General features: G+C 46.1%; 1 protein-coding gene across 1 annotated transcript in view; it reads left to right on the top strand.

Annotated features, from left to right (window-relative positions):
- LTN1 (listerin E3 ubiquitin protein ligase 1) overlaps positions 1–25,833 on the top strand; it is a 183,175-nt gene that overhangs the window by 108,549 nt on the left and 48,793 nt on the right. The window contains exon 16 of the mRNA XM_078877327.1: positions 24,749–24,902. Within this exon, the coding sequence (XP_078733453.1) occupies positions 24,749–24,902 (154 nt within the window). The remainder of the gene's footprint in view (positions 1–24,748; positions 24,903–25,833) is intronic.

The raw sequence follows: 25,833 nt of genomic DNA, 5'->3' as shown, positions 1-25,833 counted from the left end.
ACCAGTGCGTGCGCAGGTACTGGATGGATCCTTGTATCGCAGAATCATCAGAAGTGGTGGCGGATTGGGGAGGCCTTCATCCAGCAGTGTATTAATCGTGGCTCCTCCTGATGATACTTTACGCCGTGTCCACTTTTGCTTGGTGGGATTGCTACCCAGCTCTAAATAGGAACTCCTCTTCATGGAAGTCGTCTACGACGACATGGTTTACTCATGAAGCAAGTTTTGGCATTTATGCAATAACTTCCAATGTGTACATCCGTGCTGGTTTTTTTTTAGATTACTTTACAACACAATACGTAACACTGATGCTATCAACGGCTGGGAATAAAACTCAGGTCGCTGGTTTCATGGCCACAGGAGAGTAACCACTGCAAAACTAATTCTGCACACAAAGGAAAAGATGCCCTACGTAGCCCGCGTAGATTGTTGGGGCAAGTGCCGTTCCTGAGCGTCTACCAAGACCACCATCTTGGCGCGCGAGGGGGTGGCGTCGCCAGAACCACACGCGACCGCCTTTGTCCCCCCCGCAGCATGCGCTCATGGTCATGCCTGCTGTGGTAGGTCTCCTGCAGATAGAGGAGGCCCCCGATGGTGATCAGAGGGCCAGCAGGGACATCTCGGCCTGACTGGTCCCAGTCCCCGCTGAGCAGTTGGGAACTATCATGGAATCTGGAGCATTTCCGGTCACAAGTCGGCGATATCGCTGCAAGCCTCCGCAATTCGCACAGGCCCCATCCAGCATTCATTTGCATCCCCTTCGTGGACATTCTGGCCGAAACACTAAGAATGTTGTTTTTTTAGTCTCACTTTGCTTTTATGATTTTTTTAAATTATTATTTAGCGAGCAGGCCAAAATGTTTTGCTGCTGAGTTATGGGAGTTCTCTATCCCGGGATGGTCCTTCCTTCAGGGAGCTTGCTTTGGTCAGCCAGTGGCTGGAATTGTCTACATTTCCGGTTCTTCAGGCCCATGCTCACTACTCACATTTGAGCAGTGACTTTTGAACAATATCAAAACACGGAACGGATGTATGTACGTTGAACGTCTTTCGCACAGTACGTAGCCAACCACGCTCATCGTGTAAATGCTGTGTGCGTAGCAAGACATGTTGTTTGTTTATTTTCTTCCTTTTTTTTCACGCATATAGATTATATAAGTATTTCTTTTCTTCATAAAAGACATTGAATTTGGTTGTTTAGTCGGCCAAGAGTTGCGTATCTTTTCTAAACTTGTTCTGGCCTTGTTAGCATTTTCGTTTATATATAAATATGCTTTTGATTTGTTTGCAGTGATTTACAAGTTAAAAGTACTTTGCTCCTAAATTCTGGACTTAATCCAAGCATTCTTTATTTACTGCAGGAAACTTTCAGCTGCCCACAGCACCAATGGGTACCGTGAATTCACATTGTGGACAAGCGATTAATCATTTTGCATAAATGCTCTCTGCTTTAAGTGTGGCGTCATTCAGGTGTAACTGGCATATTTTGTGTAAGTCGTCACACCGACAGGATCCTTATGGCATGTCGATTACAGGATTGCATTGTAAGCTGGCTGTCCAGAAAACTTGCTCAAGTCAGGGCAACTACACCCCCGGAGTTAGATTTACTGTTGCGAAACTAGCAAAAAAAACGAAATTAATCTCAGATGGTTTGTAACAAACGTTTACCCATTGAGCGTGTGTTTCTTTCCTGGATATCTCTGTGCCGCAATGCTAAGCATTTATTTATATAGCCAACTTGGCCGGTCCCCTGCGCTCAAAAGTGTTGTTCTAAATCCCTGTCGTGTCGCTGTCTCTCGGGCATTACGTATCAATAACTTGCGCTAAATCCTTAAACTACGAGCAGGGACAATGCTGTGCGTGTACATTCGTTCAGCCGAAATAATTGCCACTGCCGCGCCATGACCCACTTTAAAAATCTTGGCATCTGGCGCATGTCTTCTACGTAACAAAAAAATCCCCGATTTAAAAAAAAAATTCGAAAGCTTGTGTTTCCTCATGAACCTCCTTACAATGCAGCATAAAAAAAAACATCGACCACAGCGAACAAACGCATATCGGAGAGTCTGCCAAAGGGTGTTTTTTTTGCCCACATGTATTATTTATTTCCCCCCCTCCCCCGTGTTTTTTTTACACACAAAATGGGCTTTTAATGATGGAAAAGAATTCTCCCTTGGGGGGGGGGGGTGGGGTTAGATGTTGGTCCCCCTCGGCTCATCTCAGAGGGCGCTGTTTCGTTGCTCGCAGCCGAGGGGGTCCTCGAACGCACGCCGCTGCCGCTCTGCGCCGAAAATACATTTTTGGGTAAACCCCGCCCACCCGCCTCGCTCGGCACGGATCTTATTGCAAAGTGGAAAATAAGAAGGTATCAAATTGCCGCCGCTGCTACTGCCGCCCGTTTCTCGCTCTCTCGTGCGTGAAAATAAATATCTCGGTGAGCCGGATATCGTCCGGGGGCCCCTGGGTGTGAGCACTGTCACCGTTCTGCGTAGTGTGCATCGAGCAGCACATGGCTGCTCCGGTTCAGATATCCCACTCGTTAGTTCCACTTGGCGTGGCCAGCGATGACCGTAGGTGCAATATTAAACAATTCATTTGGATAGGATATCTTATAGCCTCGCCTTTTGCCCATCACCCGCCCATCCAAGGGCGGGTGTATTGCAGTAAATCTGAAACTTGCAAGCGAAAAGCAGACCACAGCGTGATATATTCATTGCATCAATGCGTGTGCAATTTGTAAGGGCGCGGTGACACAGACCTATTTCATTTAAAGGTTATAATCTCTTGTTCATCACGACGTCCTTTTTACTTCGATGTCTCAACAGCGTGACGAAGATCACGTGACGTGAGGGTTCTGCCTTTGTAGTGAGGGTTGTGAGTTGACGCCGAGGTGGGGGGAGGAGGCGCCTCGGCCCCCCATGTGGAGTGACGTCACCCACTAATTATTATGAATGGGGGAGAGGGTGCTCCATGTGGAGTGACGGCACCTGTTCATGATTATTAATGAGGGGGGCTGTTCGATGTGGAGTGACGTCACTTGCTCATGATTATTAGTGGGGGGGGGGTGTCCATATGGAGGACGTCACCTGCTCATCAATATTAATGAGGGAGCTGGTCGATGTGGAGTGACGTCACGAGCGTTAAGGACAGACATTCGTGGGTGATTGAGTTCCGCTAAAGTTTTTCCACTTCAGGTGGCAAGTTTCGCCGTGCCCCACAAGTGCGTGCATCTGTGTGAGCATTTTGCGTAGGCCTGTGCGCACAATTTTTGTTTATCATGCAGTCAAATTCCCGAACAAATCTGAGGTTCCCTTTAATAGCCGTGCTGTGCAGTTGTGTTTGTTTTCTCTCTTCGGTGTATTGGTTTAACACGACGCTTTGATTGACCATCTTCTCACCGGTCTCACAAACATTTCGGTGAAACGGCTTAAAACGCCCAACCATGGCCACAAGCAGAACCCTCGTTGCACTGTAGCCATGTTTTCAGTTCCATTCTGGTTTGTATTTCTCCCTCCTCGCGCCCCTCCACACCAGCGTAATTTTTATGAAAAAAAAAACCCAGAAATAAATTGGGGGTGAGACTGGGGGAAAAGGAATGCAAGTGAAATAATATTTTGGCCAGAAAAGTGTTTCAGGAGTCCAACTCCATGGCATCCAAAAAACGGCCACTGGAGGCCTCGGGAAAGATTGATGTATGGCCAAACATCCAAAACTGTAACTTGTTTGTTTTGTCAGAATCATTTCATATTCCACTCCATTTTGGATCTCTTCGAGTGTGAGTTATTCCTGTAATTCCGTTGCTAAAAATGTAGCGATTTGTTTGAAAGAGTCAGCTGGTACATACGGTTTGTTAGTATCCAAAACCGGCAGAAAAGAAAACATTTTTTATTTATTCTCAATTCCGAAAATGTTATATCATGTTGCACACGTGCACATATTTACTGGGGAGTACATAATCTTTATCATCAACATCATTATTCTCAGAATGATCAATCGTGCGCATTATGTAGGTTATCCGTGGAAAGATCTTGCGTAGTCCCTATGAGTACGAACGGTTTGTCATAGATTCCCCATTGAGCACTCTCTTCAACAGCAGTGCCCTCTTAGCGAACCCTGGATGTGTGCTTTTTTGTATCGTTCCGTAACGTTTGCAAACGTTAGGGGTCTCATTTGGAAATCATTTAATTCCAGTTTAGAAATAAGGTCAAGTTTCTTGCACATTTTTTCTCCCCTGCAGGCTCGTCGAAACGTCCACATGTCAATTAAATTACACGCGCTTGAAAGAGTAAAATGTCTCGTTCCATAAATTCGGAGAGAAATGTATGTGAGGAACATTTGGTTTACTTTACATCCGAGGCCCTTTCGCAGGGCATGTTGGTTGTAAGCCTGGCCACTGGTTAGCGATGCGTAGACGACGCGCTAATACACGTGTCCATGCAGCGCCATAATATACGGGGAGAGAGTTTGACGCACAAATGTGTTTTTGTGTGCCCGGAAATAATTAATTGTAAATGAGCCTCGAGTATATATTATTTTTTTGTATTATCCACGTATTACTAAGGTTTGCAAATTAAACGATATACACTCATGTCTATTACATTAATTAATAATATTTTTTATTGGCGATTATTTTCTCACTTGGCTGTGTGTGATGTAACACACCATGTACTGCACAGGCTCCTTTGGCCATTTTTGGGTTTTGAGGGCACATTTCATGAGACCCCTTTGGAAATCTCGCAGACATTCGTCAGCATGCGGCCGTTGTGCAATCGTTATTGAAGAGGTAAGAGAATGCATTTACCGCGTCGTACAGCAGCGCAGATTTTGACACGGACGCTTTATCCTTGCGCACACTCAGACGGGTCCGCAGGGCCTTTTTTGAGAACCCATTCATTAGGGAATCTTTCCCCCCCCCCCCCAGCGTTTGCTGCGGTCTTTCGGTTGACTGGAGCTGCCGGGATGGAGCGTGTGGGTGGTTGTGGCACGCTCGCTCACAACTCCCCCTTCGCCGATTGCCCCATCCTCCGCTGCCGCACCTCCCTCTTATCGCAAACCACTTGAACTAAGCGTAAAATTGGTCCCGTAACTGCAGGGCAGCGGAGCCCCGGCAGGAAACGACCACTAAAGTTTTAAATATTTGTTTTATCCTATTATTTTCAACAAAACAGTCATAGGAATACTAATAATTGTAATGACGGTGGTAATGATGATGGCGGCGGCGATGATGATGATGATGAAACAGGAAACGTGGCTTGTGGTTCATTCCAAGCATTTGATCGCTTGGACGGGGGTGGGCGGGCAACGGGGTGGTGGGGGATGAGATCCTGCGTGGAGTAACGAGGCTCCGGAAACTCGGAGGAGCGAATTCCGGAGACAAACGAGCATGCGTCAGCACCCTCTGCCGCTGGATCCTGCATGACCATATTTGCAGAGTTTGGCACGCGTGTCTGCCTGGCTTGTGTTGTTTCTTTACATTTTTCCTGTGTGTATGTGTGTGGGTTGTTTTTTTTGACGACCCGTGGGATGAACCGAGGATGGGATAATTCGAGATGTGTGTTCGCTAAAAATAATATAAGGTGAACATAAATAATTACATGAACCATATAATGCTATTTTTGGTTCCAGATATATTCCTTAAGGGAGGCTCCAAATATGCTTTCATTTAACTTCATCATCGCACATGTCAGAGAATTCTTCAAGTCACCCTGGGACTGAGTTTTTTTTTTGTGTTCTCAGTTGTTGCTGGGTCATAGTTTATTTTTTTTGTGAAGTTATCTCACTCTCAGTGGGGGGGGGGAGAGAAAAATGCAGTATTATTCCTTGTTTTTTTAACAATTGTTTTCATGTTCAAATAATGGAAGATAATTTCTGCAAAAAAAGTGAGCCTGAGAACGTTTCTGTTATTCTTCTAATAAGTAGCATTCTTTAGCCATTAAATACAATATATTTAGCAATGACTGATAATGATCTGCAAATTAATTAAACTGCTGCAATGGATGAGCCAATGGCAACAGTTTAATGTGACAGCTCTTGAGCAGTGCAAAGAATAATAGTTGTTTTTTAAACAACATCTGACTGAACCATTGACTTCACTAATAAGACACAGACAGAGATCCCCCGTATAGCCCTAACTGACTTATAGGGCAAATGCTGTTAGGGAGCACCTATGAAGGTTGGCACAGCACACGGGGGGGCGGGTGGCAGAGGTTGCAAACGGGTTTTGATTCCTTACCGGTACCCGTACCCGGTTGCACCAGGGTCGCAAAAGGGTACCCGAACCCTACCCGATACCTGGCTACCCATACCCGGCCGGGTATCGGGTAAGGTACCGGTACCCGATTGCGACCTCTGGGATGAAGCCATGTTGCAGGCGCGGGTGGGTTGATTCTAGGAACTTGAATTGTGAGAAGAGACAAGACGTTGGGAAATGAGTGACAAACGGTTACTCATCAGTGACTCACGGCCTACCCGTACCCGGCCTCACCAGGGTCGCAAACGGGTACCCGTACCCGACCGGGTACGGGTAGCCGGGTATCGGGTAGGGTACGGGTATCGGGTACCCGGTTGCGATCTCTGGCGAGTGGCCAGCACTACGCCTGCCCGCCTTTGTGCTCCCAGGGGCGATGTCTACACACCGCACTATACCCAGCACCAGTTTAAATATTCATCACCGCTGTTGGCTTTGAACGGGAATGGAACTCAGTTTTGCAGGTTCATAGTACAGCACGCTGACCACTGCGCCAACACTCCCCATAACACAGGCCCGCACACATGTTGAGTGACAATTTTGCCACGGTAATCCTAAAATGCACGACTGTACCTTTATATTAACTTTTTTTGTTAATTGGTATGAAAAACTTGTATCCACCCAAATCATGATGGGTTTGTAATTGTTTTAAAATTGTTGACGTTTCATTAATTCAATGCATTTTTTCATGTTCAGAAACCTGATACTACTTGCCTGTAGAAAAATACAATGTATATATGTTTCTCTTTAACACAATAATAGTCGTAATAATTGCCAGCCCTTTGTCAATGCACTGCTGCGTGAATGATCATCATGGTGGTTATTTATCAGGCTTCAGCCGGGCGGTCGTGGCTATGCACGTGGCCTGTAATCCAGCACTGTGGAGGCAGCGAGGGTTGGTAGATCTCAGCAAAAGTTGGGCAACTCCCTTCCCATGAGCGTCGAGGTTGCCATACCCTGGCTTGCCAGGAGAAGGCGGTCCAGTAAAAGTGTGGACTAAATTAATCTGTCCCTTCCGTAAGGGGATAGTGTTACCCCCTCGCACACATGGGTTTTCTCCGCGTGCTCCATTTTCCTCCCACATGTACGAACACTGATTAATTGGCTGAAAACATCTGAATATACAGAGGACTGCAGAGCTTGTGAGCAATCGTTGGTGCCGGCTCACCGCCTGGCTGCCTTCCAGCTTGTCTGTGGCTCCTCGGTGATTTTGAGGGAGAAATTTGCAGGAACGACGCTATCTATAACCAACTAGTTATTATTCATCTTGCTGGGCATCGCGGGTTAGCGAAGGGGCCTGGGGCCCAAGGCCCGGAATCGAACATCGGCGAGCGTGTTTACAATGCAGCGCGCGAACCACTCCGCAACTGCTCCCCCTGAACACAAGTACATTTCTATTTCAAATCGGGCTCATTATTAGGACAGGTGGCCATCAAAGGCATGGAGCATAAGCCAAGGAGAGAATGTTCACCATGGCTCTCAAGGTTACAGTTTGGCGACGCAGTGGCATGGGCAGCGTCTCTTGTCAATCTCAGACAGAGGCCTCGGACTCGCACACGCACGCACACACAGCGGCGGAACACAGGGGCCGATATTACACTTCCGTTTATCATAGCGCCCGCCAGCCCACACAGTACAGGAGGCGCAGGTGCATTGGCGGAACCGTTCCCCTATCGCCCGCTGATTTTAAATGCTACGCAGCCTAATGCTCTTGCGGTTATTGAAGTGGCCCCTCTATTAGAGCGGCTCAGTCATTCGTGTAACGATAACAAGCGGCACGACTCGGTCCCTTGCGCAGAGAGCCCGGTGGAGGGTGGCGGTGAACGTGAGCGCAGCTGAGGTGGGATCGGCGCCAGCTTCCTTTTAATGCGGCATGGGGGAGAGCCGGGTTTGGTGGCTTCGCTTGTTGATTGGGGGGTGCTGCCCCCCCCTCCCCCCCCGACCAACGTTGCGATCAAAGCTCTCAATCACTGTGCTTGCAGGATGTAGCCACCGGTTCACCGAGGGATTGTCAAGGAACAAATTTGAAAGGCCCAGAACTCCTGCACAAGAGAGCGAACGGCTGTTTTTAGTTGAAATGTATGCAACACGTGTGTACGCACGCACGCACATGCCCGTGCTTACTAAACGCTCCAAAGGTACCGAACAAATTCAAACCAATGCCCGGGTTTTTCTCGATTGGACGGCAGACAGCTGTGGCCACGATCGCCAATTTGTTTCGTCAGCTTAATTGCCCCAAACCTTCTTGCCAGAACCGGGGGCGGCAGTGCTTCCCATCACCGCAGGCAGTCGCTCTACGGCAAACACACCCCTCCCCCTCCCCCCCCACTAAGTAATACCCGAACCCCCGGTTTCTCACGGGAGACTCCGCTCATCTTCCCAGTGGAAGTGCTCGTGACAGTCGGATGTTTCCCTCGGTGTTTATGTGAAATGTACGAATGAAAGGAATGAGGGAATGAGCAGGCAAATACATCGGTGGGTGGGGTGGGCGGGATGGAGGGAGGGGGGCGGGCGGGTTCAAATAAAGAATGCATCTTGTTCGGCCAGAATGCATCTTTCTCGGCCAGCGCGGGAATGAGCGGGAGAGTACGCAGAGTTGGGGGGGGGGGAGATTTGGGGGGGTTGGTCCGGCAGGCGACTTATTTAGGGTTCTGGAATGCATTTCCTTCCGCCCAAACTTAAGGCCGGAGCTAGAAGCAAGATGCAGCACAGATGACAAGATGTAAACTGGCGCGCCTGCATTTTTTGACAGCTTCATTTGTTAGCGATGTTCGTCCGTGTTCTGGGTTTGGCGGATTACCTGGGGGATCTCGTCGTGTTTCGTGAGAATGCCCATCACCTGTGCAGGGCTGTGGGAATTGGGTAGAAGTGCATTGAGCGGGTTGTTGATTTAACTGTGGATACAATTTCAAGCGTGAAGTGAAGAATCCATTGAGCTCTCTCTTAGAGCATTTGCAACCCTTTGTGTTCGAGAACAGCCCATGGTGGAAGTGGAGATCAGAGCGACCTCTGAGATCTCTTTAAGTGACCTCTGGTCACATGGTAGTGGGTGGTACTTTTCTGCCACTGAAAATAAGTTGCGTGACATCGATCCTTTTTTGAAATGTAGTTTTCTCCTGAATTAAATGAATGCTAATTAGTGGTGATGGATTTTTTTGCGTGTGATTTCGTTATCGAGACAATCAACTTTTGAAAGTCTGGTTTAATCACAGGTGACTGGTTTCCAACCTTAGGCCTCAGCCCGTGCCTGCTCAGTCCTCTGACCTCTGAGACACTCGCCCATCGGGTGGCTATTCACTTTTTAGAGCGTAATCTTTTCTCTCGTGCATAGTGTTCCCAAGGAACTCTGATTTCACCCCCCACACACACACAAATACTAAAAATGAAATTGGACAAACATCCCAAAGGGTACCATTCTAAAAAAAAGGGTCTTGAGTGAAGGTCTTCTGAGCTGTCAATTGGCTGCCATATGTCTGTACAGCAAAAACAAATTCATGAATCCATCTGTGCACACCTTTCGGTGTTAACCCCATGTGTTTGTGCTTTGCTCGAGGTTATTTCCACTTTTACAGCGACATTTTGAAAGGAATTTGCCCCGTGTAATACTGCAGGACCTTGAGACGCGGTGAGGCTTTTGTAGATACAGGGCATGGTTGTTGTTATATTATTTGGATATTGGACATTATTATTGTTGTAAGGTTAATCTGACAAAATCATAAGTCTGTCTTCACGGCTGGCAACCTGTTCTTCCGGCGCCGCATGCGGTTGCTCTTTAAGTATTGTTGTTTCGCGATGTTTTCTTTTTAGGACCACCGTCTCGTATTCACCACACGGTGCATTGCAGCTCTTGAAATATTGAGGTTTTTTTTTTACGATTTCGATATTTTTTTTTTTACCGATTTCGAATTTTTTTTTATCTTCTTGTTATTTTGGTTGCCGACCTCAAGTATGGGATAATTCCCCTTCATAACCGGCTTCTACGTGGTAGCATACCTGTCAATCCACACGGTTTACCCGTATTCTTGTACAGGGAAATTGAGTTTTCAGGTCCATATGACGTACAGCCGTTTCAATACGGGCAACAACAAAACATTTGTTTTTGTGTTTCTCCCTTGTGATAGGACTTTGTAGGATGAACGTTGAGGTTTATAAGGGCACAACGTTATTGTAAAATGTATATGCGTGTCTACGTGTGTGCATATGCAAAGGATTTTCTGACAATGAGATATAAAATGTTTTACACAAACTCACCATACCGCAAAACTTTATTTTTAAAATTCACCTCATGTGACATTGTGTTTATTTTAGAGCCTCGTACAGAAGGGGGACAGGTGGCTCAGCGGGACTAATACCACGGTTCAATCCAGCGGCCGCCCTGGTTATAACTGTGGGTGTGATGACCACGATGATGCGCTGTCTGCTTGACGAGTGAGCGTTAAAGGTCCCCTGACGTCATTTGCAAGAGTAGGCCCATGGTGTGCCAGTCCAATTTTTTCTTATTCGAAAATTTCCTGCAAATTTGGGCTTGTACGTAAGCAATTGACGCCGGTTGCTTATGTAAATTTGACTATCCTGGTCTCTCGAGTTCTGGTTAAACAAAAACTTCCATGTCAAAAGCACGTAGCTGCCACCTTTCAGTCCTAGGTTTAACTCAAGTCTACTGAGAAGAAGCATTTGGGGCATTACAATTCTGAGGACTTAAACAAATTAGATGTATTTTATCGTCATGCGATACCAAAATAATGGGGACGTTTGAGAACGTGCGCCTCTTAATTTGGGGCAAGGGAAGGAATCTCAGAAGTAGTTTCGTGATGTCTTCTTCCAAAGGCTGCTCAAACAAAACAAAAGGCGACGGACTGCTATCGATGAGAGTTCCAAGTGTGTCTTTTGTAATCTGAAAAAGTGATTCTCTTAGCTCACTTGCAATGTAACTGGGAGAAAATAGCAAAACGTTTGCATAAAAAAAAACACCCTCCCGAGTCACAATACATTTGCGTGACATTTTTGTTACACATTATCAGCTGTTATTTTTGTTATTGCCGTTGGTATACACACGTGTGCGTCTTATTTATGTGTCTATTTAAATGCACATCCTATCAAAATATACATCGTTAAACTGCTTTTTTGAATTAAAAATAAAAGCACCCCTATGGAACCCTGCCACGGATAATTGCGCTGCACATTTTTCGCCAGATGAATAAACATTTTGTTTCCCTGCAGAAAAAGGAGCTGCGATAGCTCCAGTGGAGTCGCTAAAAATGTAAACAAATCTTCACCCGGCCACCGCTTTGTTCACTCCAAACTTGAAAAGCATCGTCCGCGTTTGTTTATCATTTAATGTCAGCCTTGTCTGTTGCGGCGGAGGCTGGAGTGAGCTTCAGTACAATGTGGCGGTATTCGTTTTTGGCCCCATGAAATCCCACATCCGCATGCCTGCCCGGCAATTATACGATGGAAAACTATACTTTTGTGTAAACGTAGACATTTATGGTTTTCCGACCAATTATATCCCTTGCGTGCCGGTAGAAGTAAGAGGATGAGAATTGTTATTTTGGCTGCGGGGCTACGTGCGAGGCAGCAGGGGGCAGAGCAGCAAGACCCGTTGTTGTACTACACTTCCTTGCGCCCACTTTTATGCTCCCTGCTTTCACCAACCCGCACTATCCAGCATGGTGAGGATTGGTCACATAACCTGCTCAGCCCGTGCAAACTTGGAGGAGGGCCTGCCTCATGCAGCAGTGGACTGACCGAGGCGTGTACATGTGAATGCGTTAACTCACTCCTCGGATGGGAGTTGAAATAATATAATATTGTATTACTTTTTTGTTCATGTTATTTGTTTCATATTCATTCGGAAAATTAAATCTTCACACTTGAGAATCTGGTATAGTCACTGGCTGGTGTACTGGGTGCTCTGACACAGATGTTCGGACTCTTTACTCTGACAAAAGTATGCTAAGTACTCTGAGTCTCGCCGGCCACTTCCTCCTTCTGGCGCGCTTCTCGTAAACGTGCCCATCACGTAAAGTTCATGTTACAGTTGGCGTCTTGGAATGTGTGTTTATATTACCTTTTTTTAAATAAATGTATTCAGAATTGTGCAGTGGGCACCATCAAATCATGGAGATGATCAATCCATTGGGAAATGTCATATACTTTATAAATATCCTTCCAAATCCCCCTTTGATCATTTACACAGTTGGGGGTGGGGGGGGTGAGCTGTCACACTCTCCCACACACCCGCTTAGGAGATTGTCACATGACGGTCAAACTGCCATCTTCAATTGTTGGAGCTGCAAGTTTACCCAAATGAATTGCAAACTCAAACTTAACATGGGGGTTTTGTGTGCGTGTGTCTTTACAGTCACTTGTTGATTGCGGTACCATTTATTAATTGGTTCACAAATTTTTTATTTTGTTTGATAGTAGGGTTTTAATTTGCTTGTTAGTGGCTGGATATGGGATTTTATATATATAATTAATGTGTGGCATTGTTGGATGCTATTAGCATCAATGACGCTATATACATTTTAAGTATTATGATTATCACCTCTGTACACTCAATAACTCCCATCATAATCACGGTGCGGCTGAAATCTGGATTCGAACCCAACTCAGCCTTCTGTGACCTCCGAGGCCTTTGACGTTATCTCGGGGTGAGTACCACTTTAGATTCTGTGTGAAAAAGCGGCACGCTGCTCTGCAAAAGCGATTTAGCGACGACAGAGCTTCGCATCCAACGGATCGCGATGGTGTAACAAATAACCGGTGCGGCGACGAGAGACACGCTTGCTCGCGGCATCCTCCAACGTGATCACGCCGTTGCGGTCGCTGCAAGCGCGTGGTCCCGTTGCGGATGACGCCCCGTCGCCCTTTGTCACTGAGGAATTGACGTCATCGCGTGGGTGTCTCTCCCGAGAGCACGAAGCGATTTGTATTGCAAGCATCTAAATAAATGCGACTGCATCCTTAGAACCCTCAACGGATGAGGAGACGAGACGGGCACAATTCGCTTTTCAGCGATGAGTGCGTTTCTTCTTTCCTATGCATTTTAACAAGTAACGGGCCGGGTTTATTTGACCGGCATGGTGGTAACACCTGTGCCTCACAGCAAGAGTGGCCTGGGTTTGATTTTTGACTGTGTGGAGCTTGTGTCTCCCCCATGTTTTACACGAGTTTCCTCTGGGCACTCTGATTTCTTTAAATATATTTACATGTATAAAAACAGAATACAATGTAACTGGTGTTGACCAAACATCCCACTGCTGAAACGTTATCTACAAATAACACATTTGGGATTACACACAGCACCATTGCCCCCTACCATCAAAACATGGCAGGGCCGATGGCATCTGGGGTTGTCAAATGGATTCCATTTGCACCTCCTGCAACAGCATGAGTTGGAGGCTAGAATTCCAGAGTAACGATGGATGTTGCTGCCGTACCCTCTGATGACAATGTAGTCTCGCACCAGCCTACAATACCTGTGTTGTGCATGATGGTCACCCATCCAAGCCTAGTTCAGGCTCAGTTCTGCTTGGCTTCCAAGGTCAGATGAGAACGGGCATATTTTGTGTGATATGGTCATAGGCTTAATAAATATGATTCATTGTCAGATTTTCCGGGGCCAGTATAAAGCATTCCAGATTGTCAAGTCAACAAAAGTGGTTATACTCTTTGGTTTTTTTGGTAAAGTCACGTAGGTAAAAAAATAAAATAAATTTAAACTGAAAACAGCTAAATTAAATCACGACGTTTCGGGCGCAGCACAAGTGGCGTCCGTCTTCAGTTTGGGACAAACACCGCGAAAGGACAATCGCTTAAGTATGGAGATCCTTGCAGTCATGAAAACTTCAAATCTAAAAGTGGTTATACTTTTGACCGTGCATGGTCCCTGTGTTATGAATGTAGAATGTCCACCACCGGCTTAATATCTACAAAGATGAGCACCGCTCTTGTTAGAGTGTTGAGACACTTTGAAATTTGGCTTCGAATCATACATTCTTTGTATGTGTGTGTATATGCACAATGTGTGTGTGTGCCTATGCACTGTGTGTATATCATATTTCAGCATACTGGCATTAAAGGAAATATTATGGGAGCATAGATATGCTCTACAAGGTCACTTTCTCTGTAGTCTTAAACTCCTAGCCTTTATAAAGGTTAAATTTAGTAAAAACATTTTTGCTTTGATCATAACAAAAATGTGCAGGGCAGTAAGATAATGCATTTTTAAAAATATTAAATGACTGCCATGTGTGGCTTAGTGATGAGAGGAAGGATGAAGTCTTGGAGAAATATTGGATATAAAACTAATGAAAAAAAATCACAAACACTGTCCTGAAAAATTGCGACAGTTTGCCGATAAGGCCATAACATTTGCTTTTCTGTCCTTACGGTGCAAGGTTATGGGTCTAGGCAAGAGAGATCTCACAAGTCAGTTCATTTCCCAGGCCGAAAAGAAGCGCCCATCGCGATCCCGTTAACTTTTACGGGGCGGCAGATACCCGCTAATCCTGGGAAATGGTTAACTGCTGCTTCTTGTGGGATGTCACTCGTGCATGTTTTCCACAAAGCGGTATTTTAATTGAGCGTAACTTGGCGCGATTTGTATTTTTTACTTGATACTGCTTTATTTTACTGCTGTCCAGATGGCATTGTTAAACTTTTAACGGGAGTCTACGTGGTCACAGATAGACTCATCCTCAATGTGCTGTGAATTACGCTCTGCTCTTGCATTGTCAAGGCCGAGATCAACTTCGTTCAGGACAGGAAATGATGTGCTGTACATGCTCACTTTTTATTTAAAGTTTGTGTTTTGCCTTTAATACCCTGGCATTTAAAAAAAAACTTACAAGCAGTAGCGTGTTTATCACACTTGCTTAGATCACCCTTTCTGCTGACATCTGCTGCTAAGAGACACTCAATAATGCTGTGGATCTCCATCATCATCATCAGTCATGGACAATCCACTGCTGGATGAATGCCTTCCAAAGCAACCATCACCTCTCACGCGCGTGCGATGTAACAATCCACGTAGCGCCTCCACACAAGCCGATCGTTTTGCTTCGTCTCTCCCATAGGTACCACTTCGCCATCCTATCTAGACTAAACTAAACTAAACTTTTTATTTAGATAAAGGCCCACTGAGCTATATATAGCAAATTTTTTCAAAAGCGACCTGGTTATCACGAAGTCGCTTGTCAGGTGGACATTCATAGCAGTCAAATATTCTAAATTCATGTTGATTCTAAATGTGGAGGTAAAAACTGGAAGAGCCGGAGAAAAATCCGCACGACCACAGGAAAACATGCACACTCCAAATATACAGCAGCAGGCGTCAGGGTCGGGATCCAACCCACGACCTCCTGCATACCAGGCGAGGTAGTTAACATCTTGCCACCACGACGCCCCTATTAACGTGACCTACACAAGCCCACTTACTCTTCTTAACAGCATGACATCTCATCTCTTTCCAAGAGGTTTAAAGACTCTTTACGAGTCAGCCATCGTGTGCCAGTGGTCCAGAGGATGCATGCGGGGTACATGAAGGGTTGTTTACACCCTTGGATAGAAAGCAGGGCCTCCAGTAAGCGGTGGGGTTTGAACTTTAATTTAAGCCACACTTCATTTGAAGGCAATTGCAGCAGCACCCGTGGATGTTTTTCCCATGACATTCTACAAATGCAAAAAACCGATGTGGAGAAAAGATGACTCATTTATTTGTTTGATTTCCTGTGTGTGCATTGAGCGGAATTTTGGTTGTTTGCAATATGCTGACGTTTTTTTTTTAAATAAATGCTCTAAGTGTGAACTTTGTGCTACGTGCAGCTGGTTCGCAAAGTGGGCCGTGGTTTTTTTTGTGGGGTAAAATGTGGGTACTCCCACATTATCTAAGATGTCACTTGTGATGAAACCATTCTCAAGTATATAGGCAGTTGATGATCTCAGCCTGGTCACCAAAAAAAAAAACCACCCCATCATACAAAATTAGTTGTTTCACTTAACTTGGATAATTATGTCTCTGATGATTTAACATATCTTTACGATTGCCGTGCGATAAACACTTCACATTCTGAGTAAGAAGCGTACCACCTCGCATGGATAACATTTCCATCGCCGCGGTTTTCAGAAGTAGTTTCGTGATCTCATCTTCCAGGGCCCAATCTCCTGGCAGTTCACTCCCAAGAGTTCTGAAGTGAAACCCTTTTTGTCGCATGACTGAGCACCGACAGCTGCAATTGGAATATAATTGTGAGGAAAACAACAGAGCAGCGTAAATCATGCCACATACATCATGCCGCCCACGTGCGGGATTACGTAAAGCACGGATCGATCGTGCGTCAGTGACGGCACCTGCAGAGGCCGTTTAACATCATGAAAAATAAGAATAGTTTTTACCCTTTCTCTGCAATGAAACAGGTGTCAAGATGTTCAAACACCAAATAGAAACCCTTTTAACATCTTTAAATTTCGATGTAAAGCTTTCGTGACTGCAGGGATTCATCTTCTTGGTTCTTTCGGTAAAGTCACGTAGAAGGGAAATAATAAAATAATAAAAATAAAACATAATAAAATAATTCTCACGACGTTTCAGCCACAACGCAAGCAGCCGTCCTGCTTGCGTTGTGGCCGAAACGTCGTGAGAATTATTTTATTATGTTTTATTTTTATTATTTTATTATTTCCCTTCTACGTGACTTTACCGAAAGAACCTTTTAACATAGTTAGTCGCAGCTCTCAGATGTGTTGTTGTTGTTGTCGGGTTGTGACTGCGTGCAGTTCCGTGAGCATTTTGTTTCACCGTAATCGTTGGACGTCGTGCCAAACAGCACGCAGCGGCGCAACCCGAAAACACATCGGAGCGCTTTGTGGAGCAGCAGCGAAAAGCTACGCGGTCATAGCATCAGTCGGTGTCCCCCCGTGCCCAGCCCTCTGCCCTTACACTTCACTCTGCATCTGTAGTTCTTCGGTTTATCGATGGAGCAACACGCTCTTTCCATGTTTTTGTTTTGTGCTTTTTTTTCTACTTGCGTTTTTTTTTGCTTTCCTTTATAGAAATTTTTTATTGCGATTTCCCACAAGTTAGTGGGCGTTATCGCGAGGTTTTTATTGGCCCTCTTGTTCCGTTCGGATGATTTCCCATGATGGCGGTGACGCCGCGACGCGTTTATAAGCTGCGCCATTAAAAGTGTTGATCGTTTTTAATGGCAGACGATAAGCCACGTGCAATTACAATAAGTTAATCACAAGATCCTATTGGCACCGCGCTAGGCAGAAAAGGTCGCCCATCCAACTATCGCGAGGGTCTGGGGTCCTGGTTACGAGGGAGGTCTCCGATTTTGTCGCGACGGGTCTAGGTGGCTCATTTCACCGATTGAATGCTGAGGAAATGTAAATCAGGCCTGAGATCGATTCGAATGCCACGTTATTAACAATAATGTGACTTATTCGGGAAGTAAATATTTTTCAGCACGGTTCTGCTTTTGGACGTTCGGCCAATTATTCCACCTTGTAAAGAGTGTTTTTTGCTTCGTCTGGGAGGCAACTGCATTGAGAGAAAACACACGCATACTTAGGGCCAGCACTTGTGTTCACGAACCCTCTTGCTGGACTGCCATTGTCTCCTGCCTTGCCGCAAAGCCCGTACAGCCAGTTCACAGAAACGCGCCAGCACAACGCCGAGATTGAGGCACGGGGCACAAACCAAACTGCTCTCCCAAAACAAATCAAAATGGGAAAAAAATCGCTCGCCTCTGCATACACGCAAATCTGGCCGTGGAAATATTAGTCATGTGCGCATGCAAACATATGCATGCAAGTACGTACATAGTAACAAAACTATTTAATGGTACATATACGCTGCAAAAATGTGTATCCTTGCATAGTCTTAAACGTGAACACGCGTATATAGGAGGTATATTTACATAACCCCGTCGTGTTGCTGTGTTATGTCCACTGCGATGGGATATCTGTATCGGACGTTGTGCCGCTTTACAGATCATTAGTCTCATTTGTCGTTGCTTCATGTGCGTGGACGATAGCGATAGCGCTCAATCCCTCTGCTCATGATAGCGAGGGCTGGTGTCGGCTGAACGAAGCAAGACCCCATTCGTACAAGAGCACGAATGGAAATGGGGGGGGGGGCGGGGGGGGTGCAAAGTAAAAAAAGAGATTCATCAAGAAAAACAAAGGAATGTTTCAAAATATGAAAGGAGACGTCGCTGGGTTTTCTGCCTGTCGACCGAGCGATCTTTATAGAGTTGTTGACCGAATCCAGACGGCATTCCCAGACCCAACGCTACGCTGCGTCCCACACCGGCTGAAGTGCGAACGCCAGCGCTGCCGCTCTTTGCGCTGTAAACTCTGCAGGTGGGAGAGAGAAACTCTGGGGGTGGGAGAGAGACACTCTGGGGGTGGGAGAGAGACACTCTGGGGGTGGGAGAGAGAAACTCTGGGGGTGGGAGAGAGACACTCTGGCGGTGGGAGAGAGACACTCTGGGGGTGGGAGAGAGACACTCTGGGGGTGGGAGAGAGACACTCTGGGGGTGGGAGAGAGACACTCTGGGGGTGGGAGAGAGACACTCTGGGGGTGGGAGAGAGACACTCTGGGGGTGGGAGAGAGACACTCTGGGGGTGGGAGAGAGACACTCTGGGGGTGGAAGAGAGACACTCTGGGGGTGGGAGAGAGACACTCTGGGGGTGGGAGAGAGACACTCTGGGGGTGGGAGAGAGACACTCTGGGGGTGGAAGAGAGACACTCTGGGGGTGGGAGAGAGACACTCTGGGGGTGGAAGAGAGACACTCTATTAGGGGTTTGCCCGGTGGCTCAGAGCAGTTAGAGACGTTGAGCCGGCACCACTGAGATCCTGGTTCCTAATCCGGGGGGTTTGCGTTGCCTAACGGTGATGAAACCAGGTTCTCAAGTGTGGCCAGGGCTGGCTTAATGTGGGGGCTGCAGCCTAGGCCCTGGTATTTTTAGGGTCCCCCCCCCAAATAATAAAAATACAGTGCTTTGTTACGATTGAAACTCAATACTGCGGCACTGTGATACATTATATGGTTTCATTTAGTCGTTAAAACCATAGCATCACGATGCACATTACTACTAGTTATGTCTAGAATTTTTTTAAATTACTTTACTTTGCGGTATTGCCGACTGGAACTGACCGTGAATTAGAAGTAAATCACATGACACGCGCAGGTGATTTTCGCAAAGGTAGTTTTTTTGTTAAGTGGTTACTTTTTAACCATTTAAATTGCAACCGCCTGTCTTTGCCATCGCTAGGCGACGATTCCTTTCGCTCTGGCGCACAGAGCTGTTCGAGGCTACTTGAAGCGAAACACGAGTGTACGCGAGGTTATGTTAAGTGAAGTGTGAATTCACACCAGGCTACATTATTAAGTTACACGCGAACACGTGTGAGGTTACGTGAAGTGAACACGCGTGTCCATGGGGCTGCGTTAATTGACGCATGCACGTACACAAGGCTACGTTGAATGGCACTCGAATTTACACGATGGTATGTTAAGTGACACGCGAATGTAGTCGAGGCTACGTGGAGGGAAACATAAATGCACACGCGACTAGGTTAAGTGGATCATGTATATACACGATTCTATGTTAATTGACAAAACAAACGCATGCGAGGTTACGTTAAGTGCCTCACGAATGTTCACGAGGCTAAGTTAAGTGCTGTGTGAATGCACACGGGGGTTGCGTTAAGTGAAACACGAATGTCCACTTTTCGATTTAAAGCTTTCGTGACTGCAGGGATTCATCTTCTTGGTTCTTTCGGTAAAGTCACGTAGAATGGAAATAATCAAATAATAAAAATTAAACATAATAAAATAATTCTCACGACGTTTCGGCCACAACGCAAGCAGCCGTCCTCAGGTGAAGAACAGGTCTGTCGAGAAGACTGAGTCTGAACTCTGTCTGAACTCTGTCTTCTCGACAGACCTGTTCTTCACCTGAGGACGGCTGCTTGCGTTGTGGCCGAAATGTCGTGAGAATTATTTTATTATGTTTTATTTCCATTATTTTATTATTTCCATTCTACGCGACTTTGTTCTTTATAATATTATTTTATTATTTCCATTCTACGTGACTTTACCGAAAGAACCAAGAAGACGAATGTCCACGTTGAGTCCAGCGTGGCTGGGTTCATGCCAGGGCTTTAGGGGCTGCAGCCCGCACTCTGAAGTGTCCCCCCTCCCCCTTCCCCCCAATATATGAACTGCTTCACAATGATTGAAACACGCAACACTGTCGTAGTGATATGATAAATCCCACGGGTAATTTGGTCGTTGAAGCCATAGCATCGCCGATACTGAAATCGTTTTGTGCGTTTGGACTTTGATTTTGCTTCAAAGTTTGTACATCACATTTAACAACTGGAACTGAAATCAACAAAGCGAATAGCAGTGGGGGCCTTTTGTTATGGGGCATGGGTGGCTTTAAAACAGTCGAGGCAAGGAATTTAGTTCACAGAAGTGGCCCTTAAACTAGAAAGTCCCTGAGCTCCCATCAAACTTAATGCTGCCCTGAGTATAGTGCGTCAATGGTCTCAGCCCACTCAGGATTGATTGCACCCAAAAAAAACATGATATTCAATGTTTTTGTATGAATTGGAGTTATTCTCATGCAGTGTGTTTTGCTTTGATTGACGTGTGTAGCAGGCATGCCCCTAATCTGAATAAAGAGTGACCTCAGAAGTAGTTCTGCGATGTCTTATTCCTGGGGCCGTTCTCCGACACGACATGGTGCACTGCTCGCTCGGACATTGTCTTGTGGAAATGTCTAGCCGTAACAAGTAAAGAAGTGATGTATGGTTTGCGTGCGTTACAAAACGGTATTTCTCATGAGCGATGTTTGTAACACGGATGTTCAGCAGTGTTCATCACCAAACATATCACTCGAGGGTCATTGTCACTGTTGAAAGTGTTGCCCGTGTTAAATATATCGACCAAGTTAGAGATCGGGTCATTGTTGAACATGGGGTCAGTCAATTATAGACCCGTATTAAGTCGAGGGCCATTTTTGAAGACGGTGTTAAAGATAGGATCCATTTTAAACACATGTTCAGTGTCTACCAAAGGATGCATGTTAAAGACAGGACCCATCTTATATGTCGGACCATGATTTAAAGACAGGATTCATGTCGGAGATAGGACAGCGTGTTAGAAATTTCTTTCAATACTGGATCGCAATTTTTCGATGGGGACGCGCGCTAAATTTGGGACTTGGGCTAAAGATAGCGTCGACCCATTAAAAAGACAGAGGCTTGTTTTAATTATAAACCAACCCTGTGCCTCGCTGAGAAAGCAGCAGCAGCGAAGGCTTTAAAACGGTTCCTTGGAATGCAGCGCACAGCGGCGGTGGTGGTGGCCGTGGCATCGTGGGCACGTGGGAGAACCATTTTGATGTCTTTATGGAGTTGCGCGTTCCACCGACACACACACTTGACGGCTTCACCCCGAGACGTCACAGTAACCCATGCCTCGCGATGTAGAAATGGCGTCTCGTTTGCCCGAGCCGCCCGCGAATACGAGGCGTTTGGGATTCATGCGGTGGCGGTGGCGGAAGTGGCGGTGGCAAAACGAATGGGGAAAGGGATTCTTTCAAAGCGGATTAAGTTAAATGTAAAAAGACACTCTTTTTACATTTAACTTAAAATTTAGGTTTTACGTAACTAGTTAAACAGTCCAGTATCGTTTACTTTTTGTGCATTACTGGATATATATTTTATATCTTTCATAACAACTGTTTACTGTGTACAAATGCTATGTAATATTTCATTTATTGGTTAATATGGCCAATTTCCCTGCAAGTATGAATGCACTCATTTGTGGGTCATCATCATAATCATCGTTTAGTAAAACCAAAACATAAGTCAAGGAGACGCAAAAAATGTATGTATGTTGGACTTCTTTCGCACCGTACGTTGCCAGCTGAACAAATCAGAGGCGAGGGGGGAGAACAACAAACACGATAAGCAGTTTTAAAGAAATGAGTTTTCATTCCAGATTTAAAAGTGCATAGCTCCAGTGGCTTCTTTCAATCACGATGCGTCATCCCCGCGGTTGCTCGCTCTTCATATTTTGGGGCTGCGTCGACAATCCAAGGTTTGGTCCGGAAGGCGCGAGAGCGAGACAAATTCTGGAAGGGGAGTTCGTTTACGGGTTGCGTGGGACACCGTGGAGTTGGTCGTGCCACGCGTTGGGGCCTCTGCCAGAATCTCAGCCGCAGCTGTCTAAAACCTTTAAACCTTCCCCCGTAGGCCGCAACCACCTTGCGGCCAACACGGCGTCACGTGGCTGACGACACAACCTTCCTCCGCCATGTGGTTTTGGTCAGGTCACCCCCCCCCCCTCTTCCGCGAAATCACAAAATGATGCGGCCCCGCCTGCCTCTGATCGTCATGGCCAGGAAGCGCCCAAATAAGGCGGTCGGTCTCTTGAACCGCCCGGTGGCGGTGATAATGGCTTGGGTTGCCACCTCTGCGGTACAACAAAAAACTGGGAAGAAGAATTAATTCTAGATTTGAAGCTTTCGTGACTGCAAGGATTCATATTCTTAGGTTTTTTCGGTAAAGTCACGTAGGTTAATTTTTTTAAAATAAAAGTAAAATAAAAATAAAATAAATATATAAGCATATAGAAGAAGAATTCTTTGCAATACCGGAAGATGGGAGAAATACGTGTGATGCATTGTCCGTAGGGTGGGTGTAATATTACTTAACTGACAAAAGCCATGTACTGGTTTTCCCAGATCAGCTACCTCAAACAGAAAGACAATCCTGGGAAAACCAGGACAGGTGGCAATTCTAATGCAGGGCCGTCATGCCCGCCGAGAGTTGGCGATCATTAGCCGAGCGCTGAGATGATTGTGGGAGCATCCCTCTCTCTCTGTTCGGTTGTTTTGAGGAGCAACGACCAAATTGTTGGCAGATTTAGCGACGACACCGGACCGCTGCGTGCCGTGGGAGTTTTTGTTTCTCATTAATGTCCACAAACAAGCAGATGAGACCTCGGCTCCCGGAGGGCGTAGGCCTATTAAATAATAATGTTCCCGTGGCTGGCTCGTTTTGAAACATTTTTTCGAAATTAGTGTCCCAGATCGAAAGTCGAGGGCTAAAAATACATCGAGCCGAACTGATTTTTTTTTTTAACCCTCGATTTTTACGCGTGCCATACTGCTGGGAACATTCCTGTGCTGCCCGTCACCTCCCTGGCAAGTTCCTGTCCGGAGCCCACACATCCCCACTGCTCCTGCCATATTGAGCTTTTCCCAAAAGGTTCACGGGCGGCGATTGCCGCAACTTGCTCTCGTTTTTCCACGTGAACGGAAGGGATTTCCTGTGCTGGGGGCCCAGTAAACGTTGTTTTTGCGAATTGTGTTATTGGCGATGCCCGTCCCCCACAATTGAACTTTTTTCTGCAGTCGTTGGCTCTGTTGAGACCTCGTGTGATTCTATTTGGAAGTGTGTGTGGGACGGATGTCGTGACTGTATAACACACTGTGCATTTTCTGTCTGGGTGGTGTGTAGGGTTAATTTCAGGGTTTCAGTTTCTTTTTCAGCAATATTGATAATGACATGCAAAACAATGATCAATAAAACCACCCACTCTCATTAGTGTGGGGAAGTTTGGTCAAACAACTCCCGTGACCGACACGGCATGGTGAAGCATTCATCTAGCTATAACTGACGAAGGGCTGTAACTTTCAAAAGTATATATATATTTTGTTATATATAATGGGTTGTGACGTGACCAATCACATTGGTTCCTCCTGCCTTACTGTTCGAACGTTCGCACTTGCCAATTGGTTCGATCGTTGCTAAAACTTTACCAGATTCGATCATCGATTGCTTGACATGTGACGTCCATGTTCGATTCCTTTAGCGGTTACCGATAGATAACACATCGAATAACAACCGCGGTTATATAGGTACTGGCCCAGTCGCTGCATCTGCCCATTGTGGATTCCCCTTGACAAAAATGTGTTGCCGATACACTACACGCAACTTCTTGACCTGCATAAAAATAAACCGATTCAGCAGAATAATTTTAACCGATCCACCCACTCGTGCACAACGAGATACAGTGATTTATGTATTTGAACCACCTAAACGGGGTGGTTTATTTTTGGAAACATTGTGTTGTGAACGGTTGTGCTGAACTGGTTTATTTTCATACGTGTAAACACGACTAATGCCCCAATTTTCCTTAACCGTGCATACCAGCGTGTTACAAATGTAGTGTATGTGATAAACATAGGATCGTGCCAGAATATACATCAACACGATGTTTAACTTTTTATGGAGCTTTATGATATGGGTGGATTTAATCATAAAAAAAATTATGAAGAGCCGAGTGTTACTACTTGTGCCCTTTTAGTTCCTGTTTTTTGTAAAATGTTTTCCTGGCCCATTTTTCAAGTTAATATTTATACAAGACAATAAAAGTGGTTGAATTTGTTTTTTTTACCCTGCGCAGATGAGCTGAGAGAGAAGTTGAGCAGCACATGGAAGGCCGGTCTCACGGCCCTGCTCACGCAACAGGGAGGCTACATGAAGGAGGGCGGCTTTCTCCACAGCACGGCATTGTGGGTGAAGGAAAGGATCATGGGAAAACAAATCAGCCCTGCAAGGTACATATTTTTTACAGCACAAAAAAACTAAACTCCTCACTGTAAAGTACTGTGAAAATGTCAACGAAAAATCCAGAATTACTGCTAAGTTTGAGAATAAAACATTAACGTGACTTTGCATAAGTTGTTTAGTTTAGGACATATTTATGCAGGGTAACTCCGCTGAGAACCATACGTCTCTTTGTTAGAGATGTCCAGCCCACACAGGGGAAGTCTTGATATTTGGGCAGCATCCAAGCGGTGGGTAATTTGACCAGGCCAGACGTGTTTTTCTGACCCGTCGTGGGATCGCTGCCAGGACACTGGAGTCGAAGCGTCTGATTGAAGAGTGCCACGGGAGACTCGGGGCTCCATCCGCGGAGCAAATAGAATGTCGACTTAACGTCTTATCCGAAGGTCGGTCGGCGCATCCCAGAGCGCACTGCCCTCCAGCACAGAGCTGGGGCCCTGTTTGAACTCAAACCATCGGCGGTCCCCCCCCCTTCCCCCCGTCCCGCCGCTGTGCCCCTCGGCTCTAGGCCGAGACCTGATTTGACTGGGGGTCGAAGGTCGCATGGTCACAGGCCACGGCAAGACGAGCACAGACGAGCTGCGTTCAAAGCCGCGAGAGAATGCCCCGCCGCACATATGCGCAAACAAAGACAAAGATTCCCTGTATAGCCCCTATAACAGGCTGTTGGGGCAAGTGCTGTTTAAGAGCGCCTATGAAGGCTGGTACGGTACACGAGGGCGTGGGAGGTCGGCACCACTCACGGCCGCCATTGTCTCCCGAGTGGCGATGTTTACACACTGCGCAAGGTACTCATTTGAGGCTGAGTCGATCTAGAGCAAGCCCAGGACCGGTTGACTTAATCGTCACTGGCGGTGGCCAGGAGCGGAAATCGATCCCGGGTCACCTGATTAATCGCGCAGCGCGCTGACCGCTAGACTA

Source organism: Lampetra fluviatilis, chromosome 47 (genome assembly GCF_964198595.1).
Source record: "Lampetra fluviatilis chromosome 47, kcLamFluv1.1, whole genome shotgun sequence".
In the NCBI taxonomy this organism is placed as follows: Eukaryota; Metazoa; Chordata; class Hyperoartia; order Petromyzontiformes; family Petromyzontidae; genus Lampetra; species Lampetra fluviatilis.
The sequence above is the reverse complement of the archived record's forward strand: the minus strand, read 5'-3'. Positions and strand labels throughout refer to the sequence as shown.